At 37.4% G+C, this 13,769-nt stretch overlaps 1 protein-coding gene across 1 annotated transcript in view; it reads left to right on the top strand.

The window, feature by feature from the left end:
* The window catches only part of npffr2a (neuropeptide FF receptor 2a), a 40,997-nt gene that overhangs the window by 14,374 nt on the left and 12,854 nt on the right, over positions 1-13,769 (top strand). The window contains exon 3 of the mRNA XM_017695509.2: positions 4,246-4,345. Coding sequence (XP_017550998.2) covers positions 4,246-4,345 — 100 coding nt within the window. The remainder of the gene's footprint in view (positions 1-4,245; positions 4,346-13,769) is intronic.

Here is a 13,769-nt window from a genome sequence, read left to right as displayed (position 1 = left end):
TGTTTCCCATCAGTGGCGATATTGATGGGCAAGAGAGTGGTAACTCGGTTACTTCTGCCGCTCTCTGTCAACTCACCTCTTCAGACAGTACCGCTCTCATTTGCATTTCATTTTGGAATCGCTGCATAATTTTCCCCAAATTTACCTGAATATTTTATTACTTTATTTTAAAAATGCACTTCATGCTACCTGTTGTCTACACTTTTTTATTTACCTAGGTCAAGATATGGTATAGCTCTTGTTTCTAAGGTTATAGATTCTTGCAGTGTCTCTTTGTACTTTGCATTGCTTTGGTTTTGACTGTTTGCATGTTTTTATTGCTCTGCATAAGAATGTCTACTAAATGTAAATATAAATGTAAATTTCATTGAGCTTATTAAGAAATTAGCAGTTTGCTCGTGTGCTGGGTATGTATAAGATGTATAAGAGTAAGGAAAACAAATGTGCAGAGAAAGTCTGCAGGATTGACTCTGATTTAGCAGCTGAATTAGAATTTAGAACCATTTGTCACTGTGTTTGCACACTGTGAAATTAGACCTCTGCATTTAACCCATCCGTGCAGTGAAACATCCACATACATGCACACTAGTGAACACACACACTAGGGGGCAGTGAGCACACTTGCCCAGAGCAGTGGGCAGCCCTATCCACGGCATCCAGGGAGCAATTGGGGATTAGGTGCCTTGCTCAAGGACACCTCAGTCATGGACTGTCAGCCAAGGAGATTGAACCGGCGACCTTCTGGTCACAGGGCTGATTCCCTAGCCTCCAGCCCATGACTGCCCGTGTTGCTTCAAAAGTGGCAGTGTTGATAATAAATTAAAATAAATAAATAACTGATAATAAAAATGGACTTGATTTATCTTTCATTCACACATAGGTGCCAAACATGATAATAAGCACAGCTAATTACTAGAGTAGTTGTAAGTAATGGAGTCACCACAGAGTATATGTCATTTTATGTTATTACATTTTTCTATGCAAATTTGGTCCATTGATACAGTTGTATTTGTTTAGAGTTTAGAAAACAAGTTAGATATCGCTGTTGTCAAAACAAAACATTGAATCTCCAAAATGTTAACTTTACAGGAGAAGGAAAAAACATACTTCACTTTTAATGTAAGTCTATGGATCCAGACTTTTTCCCCAGTCTGTCTTTCCCAGTCTCTATCTTTTGGTCCATTCATCATGGAATTTACACACAGTTGTAAAGAGCAACAGGCATTTTCAAATTATGACAAAAACTGAAAAGTCCTGTCGCGACAGCAGAGATATACAGTAATGAGAATGGTGATAAGTGTTGGAAGTAATAAGTAAAGTGATCCTGTTACAGTTTGAGAACAGTTTGTATATTGTAAATTGTATATTGCTGCCCGTAAGCACTCAAATTGGCTTGATTGGAAAAAATGTACATATCTCTGCAGCGTTTATAATAGTAATACTGAACCTACAAGTGGAAATGTGGAGTGTGAGGGGTGCCATGTACTGACAGCTGTGTCCCCCTTACTTTCAAAATAGCTGCCTTGCCCCTGGCATTTTTTACTGAAAGTTGCAGAGGAGAGAGTGTGCGGACCTGGTGGCCTGGCCAGACTTGCCTAGGCTTATTTTTCACTTTTATCAAGATGATCAAAATTATTAAATAGGTTTCAGATAAATCTGCGCAGCTGTACATGCTGTATTTCATCAAATCAGAGGTGCTGGCCCTAGCAAATACAACGAAAGGTCATTAGAACATCTCTGCAATTTTCTGTAGATAGACCTAATAGACGTAATAAAAAAAACACAAAACATGTCAACAAATCTAGCATGGCCCCAGCTTGTGTAACAAGATAAGAACAATGTTTAATAGTTTTGCTTTTTGTGGTTAGTAAAATCACTGGCTTTGTATTTATTTATGCTTGTTTTAGCTGATTGGAAACTGGCTTCATCCTTACCTTTAATTTTATTGGCCATTGCATGCAGCGTGGTTTCTATCTGCAGTGATGTATACTGCTATTAATATGCTCAATCTGAAAAGGAAAATGCCATCAAGCATTCTCAAGTAGCAAATACTTATTATATCCCAATAAAACCTGGGGACAATTAATAAGATACCAAACAAAACTCTTCATTATGGATAATTAATGTATGCAGTATAAAACTTTGATATGACACAGTATGTTATCATTTATTTAGAGAAATGAATTTCACATTAGTTATGATGACTTATGTTGCTTGTCCTTAAGATGCCTTTCCCTTTAAGCAAATCTCATCCATCGTAAACAACACATGCCTAATCCCACTGGTAGGAGCAGATGTGAAAGTGAACCACATGGCACACAACCAAGGCAAATCTCTGCACAACTGCATCCCAGCACTCTGATCTACTTGCATTTCAAATGCTCTTCAGCTAATTTTCTGTTGGGAGGATTTAAAGCAGAAGCAATGAAGCATTGACTTGCTTGAAATTCATTGCCATTAACTCGTACATAATCTGAATTAACTCTCTCACTAGTGTTATTCTGAACTGTCTGGCGACCTTGCGCCAATGAAAAATGAGCTTCCTGCTGCCTCTACATTCCTAAGAGATAGTATTAGCTTTCCTTTTATCATCGACTTGTACTACTAAGATAATATGCAAATGGTTCTTACACCCAGTAGATAGAAATGTGTTGTAGTCACTGTTGAGTTAAAAGAGCTAAATGAACTACATTAAAGACTAAATGAACAATAATAAGGAAAGTGTCTTTCTAGTTCAATTAAAAGTCAAATTGAATTATTTCTTGCTTTTTCATTTCATTCTAAATTTGTAAACAAGAAAATAAACAAATTAAATTAGTAAGACATGCAGTTAGTAAACTAACAAGCATAAAACTTGTGTTATAAAAATTATGTGAACTGTTTCTGATTTGAATTTTTAATAAATTCAGTGGATAGATGTGCTCACAAAGCAGTCAAGGGTAGACAGATGCCAGTTCAGCTGCAGAACGTAATTTTCTTATTTATTGCTCCAAAGTGGGGTTGGGTGGTATAAATGGGAGCCAGGAAAAACTCATTGTAATTGTAGCCCAACCACAGTTAAGAGCTACATGTATCAGAACTGCACATTATCTGCATATACTACAGAACATATTCTATTTCAGCATTTAGTCTTTAAAATACTGTTGTCGGGGAAAAAACCTCATATCTCCAAAATGCTAACTACAGGAGAAGGAAAAGACCTACTTTACTCTCGATGTAAGTCAGTGGAACCAGACATTTTTCCAAGTCATTTTGGGTCATTACTTTTAGTTCATTCATCGTGAAATTTAGATATGATGTAAAGGGTAACAGGTACTTTACAATTTTTGAAAAACTTTGTCAAAGAATGACAAAAATGGAGATACAAGGTTTTTTTCCCCGACAACAGGGAAAAGTTACATGTGCTGTTCCCTAAATGGGTGTCATTTTAGCATAAGTTAGCTGGAACCAAGGCTACGCTGTTGGTTGCTCAGCTAGATAACTAAGCTCCCTCCCAAACACCCACTTTTGCTCTCTCAGACATTAGTTTTTATCATCTAAATTTTGTCAACAGAGCATCAGTTTTCAGAATCAAGCCTGTAGTGTGATGGGTTGCACTGTTTGAGTCTGTGGCCTGCTCACTAAGCTAACGCTGAGTTGGCCGATTAGGCAGCAGACAGCACAGTTTTGATTTCACCTTTCTGTCCCTTCAGCAGCACTAGTTAGCAGCACTAACTCTAAGCTCTAACATTTATCTGTAAATAGATGGCATGACATTTCTTGAATGATGCCTTGAAAGCTATAACTGTGTTTACATATTTGATAACCATGTAAAGCAAAGCACTCTTTTTTTGGTTGATTTTCGATCTCATTAGTGTATTTCAAACCTGACTAAAGACAAATAATCATCTTACCAATCTTTAGGATCATTGAGATTTGACTATTTGCAGTTGAGATGCCAGCCCCTTTAAAGTGTTATGGCAAATTCTACTGTTCTGTGGATAATCACTTACTATTTCAGAGTAGATTTGTTACACAATATGATTGGCTTCATTGGTTTTTTTTTCCTCCAATGTCTGATCCAGTATTTTCAGTGCAATGCCATCTCTTTTATTAAATTCAAAGTCTAAAAGTCTAACAAGAACATACTTGAAAATAGTTTATATGCTGTAGACCTACAGCATCACATTTAGATTGTATTGCTACATCTGTGTGTAAGTTCTCCATATTTGTTTTCAGTATGTACTTTCTCTTTCTTCTTCACAGGGTGGCCGTTTGGAAGTATGGTGTGTAAAATGAGCGGTATGGTCCAGGGCATATCGGTCTCGGCCTCTGTTTTTACCCTGGTTGCTATTGCGGTTGACAGGTAGTGTATTCTTTCCTGTCATCTCACATCAATATGTAATAGGGTTATCTATCAAATTAATAGGTTTATCTTGCCACTTACTTCATTTTGTTTGTGCTTAGTATACAAAGATTTTAATATTTATATAATCTCTATCATAACAAAACTCCACAAAGTTTTGAATGTTCTTAACTTGTTAGTATTGTTATGTAATGAGATTTTATTACAGTTAATTTTGGGCCATTTCTATTATTTAATTCAGCATGAAATCATTAATGTATGTGAAGGAGAGATGCCCTAATCTAAAATACCTGATCCAGTTAATGAAAATGGAAAAAAAATTGTAAACATTGACATTGACTTTATATATAAATATATACTTTGTATATCCTACGTTTATATGCTTTGTGTGTATTGCATCACATTGTCCAGTGATATAATATTAAATGACTATAGACAAATCTATCCACTTATAATCAACTTGGTTTCAAGCAGATATACCAAGTCTTTTACTTCTGTGGTCTTAATGTGTGTTAATATGATACATTTAGAATGAACTTGGACACTAAGGTTGTTTTCACATTCGAGTGAAAGGGAATGACCTCCGTGCTTTTTGTGTTTACCATGTAAGTAAAGTTTAAAGAAGTCTTGTCTTTTTGGTCCTTGTTAAAACTGATGAAATTTCAGGCTGCTTGTTCATACAACAACTCATTTAGAACACAGACCCCACCTGGGTAATGTTGAATTATGAGTAGTGTGGTTCTAGTTCACAGATCTGATTGGCTGAGCCATGTTGAAACTTATGATAAAATATTCCAATAGCACCAACCATTAAACAGTTACCACTGATTATGAAATCATTTTTTAATCTTATTTTTATTGCACTCTATACTGTGTTTTAGTGCTTTTATGATAAGCAGTAAACCACTTGAGTCTGCTTTAGTTATTTCAGTTCAGGTAGGAGGTTTGATTTTGTTTTGTGAATGTGCCTAGCATCACCCTTTAACCACAGTAAAAGGGTGTTTGAAAAACACTGCTCATGGTTTATTGCTTTGTGCAAACATTGCAAGAGCCATTGGCAGCTAATCTCTTGAGTATGTCTGTTTTTTTACCCTCTAAGGGCTGGAAGACTGTGGCTGTGTGTGTACAGTAAGCCTTTAACCATAATGCAAGATGCAAAGTGACCTGGGACCATTTTGGTTCCAGAATGCACAAATCAGTCGCACCAAAAAATGAGCTACAAATGAACCGTATGAAAAAACTTGAATTTGGTTTCATTTTGAATTAACGAATAAGGTGTAATGCATGAAATAAACATGGAGTTAACATCTTAACTTGTACTGTAGTAAGTAAAACTGGGCTGGCCCAGTTGATCTTTATGAAACAAATGGCATGAGGAAAAGATCTGTGTGACATCAGCTTCAATAACAAAGACTGCTGCTGTTTCAGCACGAACAGTGACTAAAATAATATTTGCATTTACATCAATGGGAGAGACATTGATAAATATGGTCTGGAAACCGTGGTCACTACTATATTTTTATTTTATTTATGTTTATTTAATCAAGAAAAAAATCAAATCTCTTTTTATGAGAGGGTCCTGGCCATGGGCGGTAGCAACACATAGCAAATTGTTCACATTACAAACACACAATTAATCATTTAAAACATCGACCCACTTCCACTGCTTGAAGAATGTATTTAAGCCATTCAATGACACAAGTTCCTGAAGTGTGTGAGTCATCCTTCGCCATATTTTCCAAAAGTGAAAATACCATGGCCTATGATGTCACCAAATCTCTACCCAGTCTCAGATTTAGATTTTGGAGCGACATATTAGACTGTACTCTCAACCACCATCATCAAAACACTAATATGAGGAATATGCTTTGGGCAATGGTGTTCCATCACCTTCAGTGCAGTTCCAGAGTCTTCTAAGAACTATTCCATGCCACATTGAAGCTGTTGAAGTTGTGTTAGACTGCAGTAGCAGAACACCCGACTAAGTGATTTTCTTTCCTTTACTTTGTATATTTTGTGAAAATCATGGGCTGCATTTCGTCAGACAACAGTGTTTAACAGCAGAACATCCTTAGCATGTTGATGTGTTGAAATATTGCCAAAGTTGTATAAAATTGGAGCCAATGAGTAAATGTCTTTTTACCAATGCAAACCACATTTTACATTCTTATTCTTTTACATCAACCTCGAGAAATAGCTCTTCCAGAGTAGGCTTTATCTACAAGTTTTACATAGATGGCTATTGTAAGGCAAACAGTGCATCAGGCCTGTGTACAATATCTGCTTGCACTATGTAGGGTAAGTAGGATAAGTAAAGCTAAACCTCTGGTCACACAAATCCAGAGCAGAGTTTGGCCAGCTTCCATTTTTACTTAATCTGACTACTCAAGTATGGAGTATTGCGTTAACCGGCGTTATATAAGATGCAGCAAAGCCTTTAGCCAGCCTGTTTTTGCCCTTCTGTTGGTGCTACTGTATTCTATACTAATAGAAAAGAGAAAATTGTGCAATCACAGGCATTCCAAGGTATAAAGGTACTGGCAGCAGCTTTGTTGTGGGATTTGCACTGTATTTGAAAGCAATTACTGTGGCTCAGCTGACAGTTGAGTGCGATGCATGCATGGATAGTGGTCAGTGAACTGTGAACATTACAATGTGGACTGAGTGTAATCTAAGAAGTTACAGCTGTGCACCTGATATGTATCTGTTAAAGGGCCATTATCATGGAAAACTGGATTTTCTATAATTTTTTTAAAAATAAAAGCAAATAAGAGCCAAGCTAATGGTGGTCTAAATCCACTCTGTCCACATCAGTGTAATGCACAGCCTCAAGTGACTTTTATAAAGTGGTGATAACACCTAATATGATAAAATGCACAAATTTTTAAGAAATAAAATGTTATAATCACAACAAACAATTATTCCACCAAGATCTGTAGTTTGTGTAGAGTGCTGTTTTTGCCAAGCAACTGTGGACTGCTGAAAGAAGACAAGAACTTTCAGCCATCTATCATTGTATATTATAGTAATTTTGTGATGTTGTCATATACAACCCCAATTCCAATGAAGTTGGGACGTAAAACATAAATAAAAACAGAATACAATGATTTGCAAATCCTTTTCAAACTATATTCAATTGAATACACTACAAAGACAAGATATTTAATGTTCAAACAGATAAACTTTATTGTTTTTTGCAAATATTCACTCATTTTGAATTTGATGCCTGCAACACATTTCAAAGAAGTTGGGACAGGGGCATGTTTACCACTGTGTTACATCACCTTTCTTTTAACAACACTCAGTAAGCATTTGGGAGCTGAAGACACTAATTGTTGAAGCTTTGTAGGTGGAATTCTTTCCCATTCTTGCTTGATGTACAACTTCAGTTGCTCAACAGTCCGGGGTTTCTGTTGTCATATTTTGCGCTTCATAATGCGCCACACATTTTCAATGGGAGACAGGTCTGGACTGCAGGCAGGCCAGTCTAGTACCCGCACTCTTTTACTACGAAGCCACGCTGTTGTAACATGTGCAGAATGTGGCTTGGCATTGTCTTGCTGAAATAAGCAGGGACGTCCCTGAAAAAGACGCTGCTTGGATGGCAACATATGTTGCTCCAAAACCTGTATGTACCTTTCAGCATTAACGGTGCTTTCACAGATGTGCAAGTTACCCATGCCATGGGCACTAACACACCCCCCACACCATCAGAGATGCTGGCTTTTGAACTTTGCACTGATAACAATCCGGACAGTCCTTTTCCTCTTTGGCCTGGAGGACACGACGTCCACGATTTCCAAAAACAATTTGAAATGTGGACTCGTCAGACCACAGGACACTTTTCTACTCTGCATCAGTCCATCTCAGATGAGCTTGGGCCCAGAGAAGCCGGCGGCGTTTCTGGGTGTTGTTGATATTTGGCTTTCGCTTTGCATGGCAGAGTTTTAACTTGGACTTGTAGATGGAGCGACGAACTGTGTTCACTGACAGTGGTTTTCTGAAGTGTTCCTGAGCCCATGTGGTAATATCCGTTACAGAATGATGTCGGTTTTTAATGCAGTGCCGCCTGAGGGATCGAAGGTCACAAGATGCTGCTTACTTGCAGAGATTTCTCCAGATTCTCTGAATCTTTTGATGATATTATGGACTGTAGATGATGAAATCCCTAAATTCCTTGTAATTGAACATTGAGAAATGTTGTTCTTAAACTGTTGGACTATTTGCTCACGCAGTTGTTCACAAAGTGGTGAACCTCGCCCCATCCTTGCTTGTGAACGACTGAGCCTTTCAGGGATGCTCCCTTTATACCCAATCACGACACTCACCTGTTTCCAATTAACCTGTTCACCTGTGGAATGTTCCAAACAGGTGTTTTTTGAGCATTCCTCAACTTTCCCAGTCTTTTGTTGCCCCTGTCCCAACTTCTTTGGAACGTGTTGCAGGCATCAAATTCAAAATGAGTGAATATTTGCAAAAAACAATAAAGTTTATCTGTTTGAACATTAAATATCTTGTCTTTGTAGTGTATTCAATTGAATACAGGTTGAAAAGGATTTGCAAATCATCACATTCTGTTTTTATTTATGTTTTACACAACGTCCCAACTTCATTGGAATTGGAGTTGTAATATTCTAAATGTAATGATATTGCAGTGTTTAAATTACCACTGCAACAATAATGCTGATTTCTGCTAGTGTAGCATCAAGGAAAGAGTGCCACACACTCATTTTCCCACTTAATTCTTAAGGCAGATCTAACCAAAAAATATGGATATTTGAAGTATGTAAGACATCCAAGTCACATATTCTTTACTTTTTATATATATTACAGATTTACAGTGAATCATTAAGTACTTGATGATTATTAAGGAGTCTTTTTAAGGAGCACTTTTTAGGTTTATCTTTTTGACTGTTTAGCCCCCTGTTTTTTAAGTTTTTAGGAAAAAAATGTCAGCTCCTATTTCATGTTTCGGTGCACTCTGAGATCCATGTGAGCAGAAAACAGTCCATTAACAGCTCAGTGGTTTTTAGTGACCCAGCACATTAACACAGAGTTTGTTTGCGGTGAGGTGGTCATAGGTGTGCATATTTTGCAACATAGCTCAGCCAATCTCAGCAAATCCAATTTTAGAAAAAAACAGAACTGTCCTTTTTGCATGTCAGCTCTAGCACTGATACTAACAATTATCATGTATAAGGCATGCGTACAACATATTGTTTACTTTGTATGTTTATGTGAATTCTTCAGCAAGTATTTCAACTTTGACTCTGAATATTATTGGAGGAGCCTGTTAGCGTGTTGCTATCTTATGGAGTTAATATTGTGCCAAAGTTTTAATTAAAAAAAAAAAAAAAATATATATATATATTTTAAAAAGATTCCAGAAGCAAAGTATTAAGTATTTAAATGTCCAAAATATACAAACAGTGAGACTTAAACACATTTTTTCAAAACTCATTTTCTCTCATTCTGATATAAAGGTATTGCTCATTTTGTCATTCTTTATGCCTATAGACAACCATTCATTTTACACTGTGGAGATGGAATATAATGTGGCCAAAATTGCAACTATCTTTTGCATGGCAATGTATAAAATGATGTCAGTAGCAATTCTCATCAGACACAATACAGCATAGTCATTCAGAACAGTGGTCATTTACAAATATCAATTTTAAAAGCGCAGTAATAAAAGATGAAGAATCCTCTACTCACCTAGGAAGATGAGAGAATACATTGCAAATAATAATGTAGGACTGCACTGTAAGTATACTGAAACATTGTTATATAAAATAAAAAAGACGAATGGAATTATTATTAAATTATAGTGTTTGAATAGTGTTTTTCATTTGTGCTCCTGCGTTGTTTTGCCCAAGTTAAGCCCCTCTGAGTCAATCTTGCAGTCTGTTCATGCGTTTTGATGTGTTCGAGAAAAGATTTTGACAGTGGTTCTCACTGGCCAGCGGATAAGATAGGACTGGCCAATTGCCAGACGGCTAATGTTTGTTGAGCGTGTGTAATGTATGACCGCACTGGCCAGTGTAAACACTGTTGTTGTCTGCAGCTTTTTGCTTGCAGGAATTTCCTCTGATTCCTCTGAATGGACAGCTGGACCTCGAAGCACATCCCACATCACTGTTATGTCACAGTGGCATGGGCTGTTAGGGAAAAGCAGTGAAATTAGGGCTCTCTTTGTGTCTGAGAGATTGTCTCAGTGCATTTGTCCTCATTTGCATCCACGGCATCGTCAGTCAGGATAACATATATTTATCTCTAATTAATCTGATTCTGTCCTTTTCCTGAAAAAAGAGAATTGTATTATTCATAAAATCACTAGACGTCTCCTCTCAAAATAATAATAAGCATTCATATCTCACTGCAAAATTGTGTTTGCTCCCTAGGAGGGCATTTAACTTTCTTTCAAATAAGTGTGCCTCCAGACAGCCTCCACTCTGTTCTCAGTCCAGGTGCTTTCATGATTCATTTGTATTCTGCTTTCAGTTTATCAGTAAATGTAATTGGAGCTTATCCGTCTCAAAAGGATTCATTATATCCCTCGAATAATGCATGCGGCTGCTCATGTTTTATGTTACTTTCCACCCTCGCCCACACAAACTACGGCTATTTAATAAATTGGCTATCAACAACAGTAATAATTTAGGGTTCAGTGTTGTTGTCAATAGGTTTTTTCAATGATGCATCATATCGACCCAGATTACTTGACTTAATAGTTCTCAAGGGAACAAATAATAGTTTTCCAGTTTCATCTCATGCAGATATTATTTATTGTTTGATGGGAGGCATTGATAAAATTTATTATCATGTTTTCCACATATATTACGGTACAAATTTGCTATAATTTCCAATTCTATTTTGATGTTTAATCTAGTCTTCAGTTTTTTTATTTTTATTTATGTTGTATCAGTCATGTTTCGTTGTTACTGCGGTTAAACAAAACAATAAAAAGCACTCAGATCCACGTTACAGTCTGATTCAACTTGTGCACTCACTCAGCTTACCATTCATTAGGGCTCCTCAGGGCTGTGTGCTCAGCCCTCCTTGTACTCTCTGTACTCCAACGACTGCTCAGCCAGACACAGCTCCAATGTCATCATCAAATTTGCAGATGACACCACAATATTGGGCCTGAGTGGGCAATGACAATGAGGAGGCCTACAGAGAGGAGGTCAGCTTTCTGACCCTTTAGTACCATGAGAACAACATACCACACAGGTGGCAATAAAGGGACAACAGCACCTCTTCCACCTCAGGCAGCTGAAGAGGTTTGGCATCAACCCCCACATCCTCAGAACATTCTACACATGTACTGTAGAGAGCGTTGTAACATGCTCTATCACCACCTGGTGCAGAAACTGCACTGCTATTGAGCGGAAAGCTCTGCAGAGGGTGATGTGGACAGCCCAGCATATTACCGGGGTACAGCTCCCAAACCTCCTGGATTTATGGACCAGCAGCTGCCTGAGGAAGACCAGGAGGATTCTAACGGACTCCACCCACCCAAGCCACTGTCTGTTCTCACGGGAGGATGTACAGAAGCAGCCAGTTCTGAGACAGTTTTTTCCCATGGGCTATCAGGCTGCTAAACAGTCAGTAGTGCTGGTGTATCAGACTATATACCTCATCCACATCTCATCAGGCTCACTCTGATCCTCTGCACCTTAATCTAGCAAACCTGTACTTATATACACTCACCGGCCACTTTATTAGGTACAGTTAGGTTCAGTTGCTTGTTAACACAAATATCTAATCAGCCAATCACATGGCTGCATCTCAGTGCATTTAGGCATGTAGAGGTGGTCAAGACAACTTGCTGAAGTGCAGGCCGAGCATCAGAATGAGGAAGAAAGGTGATTTAAGTAACTTTGAACGTGGCATGGTTGTTGGTGTCAGTCGGGCTGGTCTGAGTATTTCAGAAACTGCTGATCTACTGGGATTTTCACGCACAACCATCTCTAGGGTTTACAGAGAACGGTCCGAAAAAGAGAAAACACCCAGTGAGTGGCAGTTGTGTGGACGAAAATGCCTTGTTGATGTGAGAGGTCAGAGGAGAATGGGCAGACTGCTTCCAGATGATAGAAAGGCAACAGGAACTCAAATAACCAACCAAAATCTCTGAGGAACGTTTCCAACAGCTTGTTGAAAGTATGCTACAAAGAATTAAGGCAGTTCTGAAGGCAAAATAATGTATATATATATGTTTGCCATATCTACTAATTAAAACAAATCTGAATTAACTATTAATATCTCTTTTTCAAAGTTGCACCGATCAGCCATAACATTAAAACCATCCTTGTTTTTACACTCATTGTCCATTTTATCAGCTCTGCATACCACGTAGGTGCCCTTTGTAGTTCTATAATAACAGACTGTCCATCTGTTTCACTGCATATTTTGTTAGCCATCTTTCACCCTGTTCTTCAATGGTCAAGACCCCCGCAAGCCCACCAAAGTGTGTGTTAGTGTGTGTGCTGGTATGAGTGCATCAGACACAGCAGTGCTGCTGGAGTTTTTTCCACTCACTGTCCACTCTATTAGACACACCTACTTTGTTGGTTCACCTTTTAGATGTAGGGCTGAGCAGGCCACAATGCATTTATGATTTTGCAAAATATTTTTTAAAATATTTAAGTATTATAAAAACATGTTTTTATACAAGCACCATATACATCTCTGCTACAAACGAGCACTTGAACTTTGTTTCTAGCACCTACTGCTCATGTACAATTTCACTGAAAATGACGAAGTTCAGTGTTACAGTTTACCCTATGGGCGAGTTAATTGTAACAGACAAGGGGTTAACTGTAATACTTGCTAGAAAAGTCTGATGAAACAAAGTGCAAACAAAATTAATTCACTATAATTCTATGTTGTAATAAACTGATATATTTTCCAACCGTATTGCTTTATAGATTAGCTATCTATAAGACAGACAGACAGTTTAATTGATAGATACACACATACACATCAGATTATAGGAACATTGATGTGTGTAGAAGAAAAAATAAAAACATTTCAGTAAAAAATGGAATATTGCTTCTGAATAACTACAGCTTTACCAACTGTTAATGTCAGTTTTATTAATATACTTGTTTAAAACCAAAATACTAACATCTGAAAGATACTAATAAAGTGGAAGAGAAATTAATTTTGCATTTTAAAATCCATGTAAAAATGTAGAACAAAAAGATCAAATTTACATTATTATACAGAGGCTGTATTTAAGCCTAGCTAGCACTTGCTGTGTTCTTGTAAGCTACTTCAAAACTGTGCTACGTTTTAGGTAACAAGTTGGTGATTAAAGTCATATAAGCTTTTGTCAACATGTGTCCATGTGAAGGACTCTCAGACTAGATTTGGTTGCAAGCACAGCTTCTGTGTAAGCAAAATAAGGTGGAAATTACAA

Source organism: Pygocentrus nattereri, chromosome 20 (assembly GCF_015220715.1).
Source record: "Pygocentrus nattereri isolate fPygNat1 chromosome 20, fPygNat1.pri, whole genome shotgun sequence".
Classification (NCBI taxonomy): Eukaryota; Metazoa; Chordata; class Actinopteri; order Characiformes; family Serrasalmidae; genus Pygocentrus; species Pygocentrus nattereri.
The sequence above is the reverse complement of the archived record's forward strand: the minus strand, read 5'-3'. Positions and strand labels throughout refer to the sequence as shown.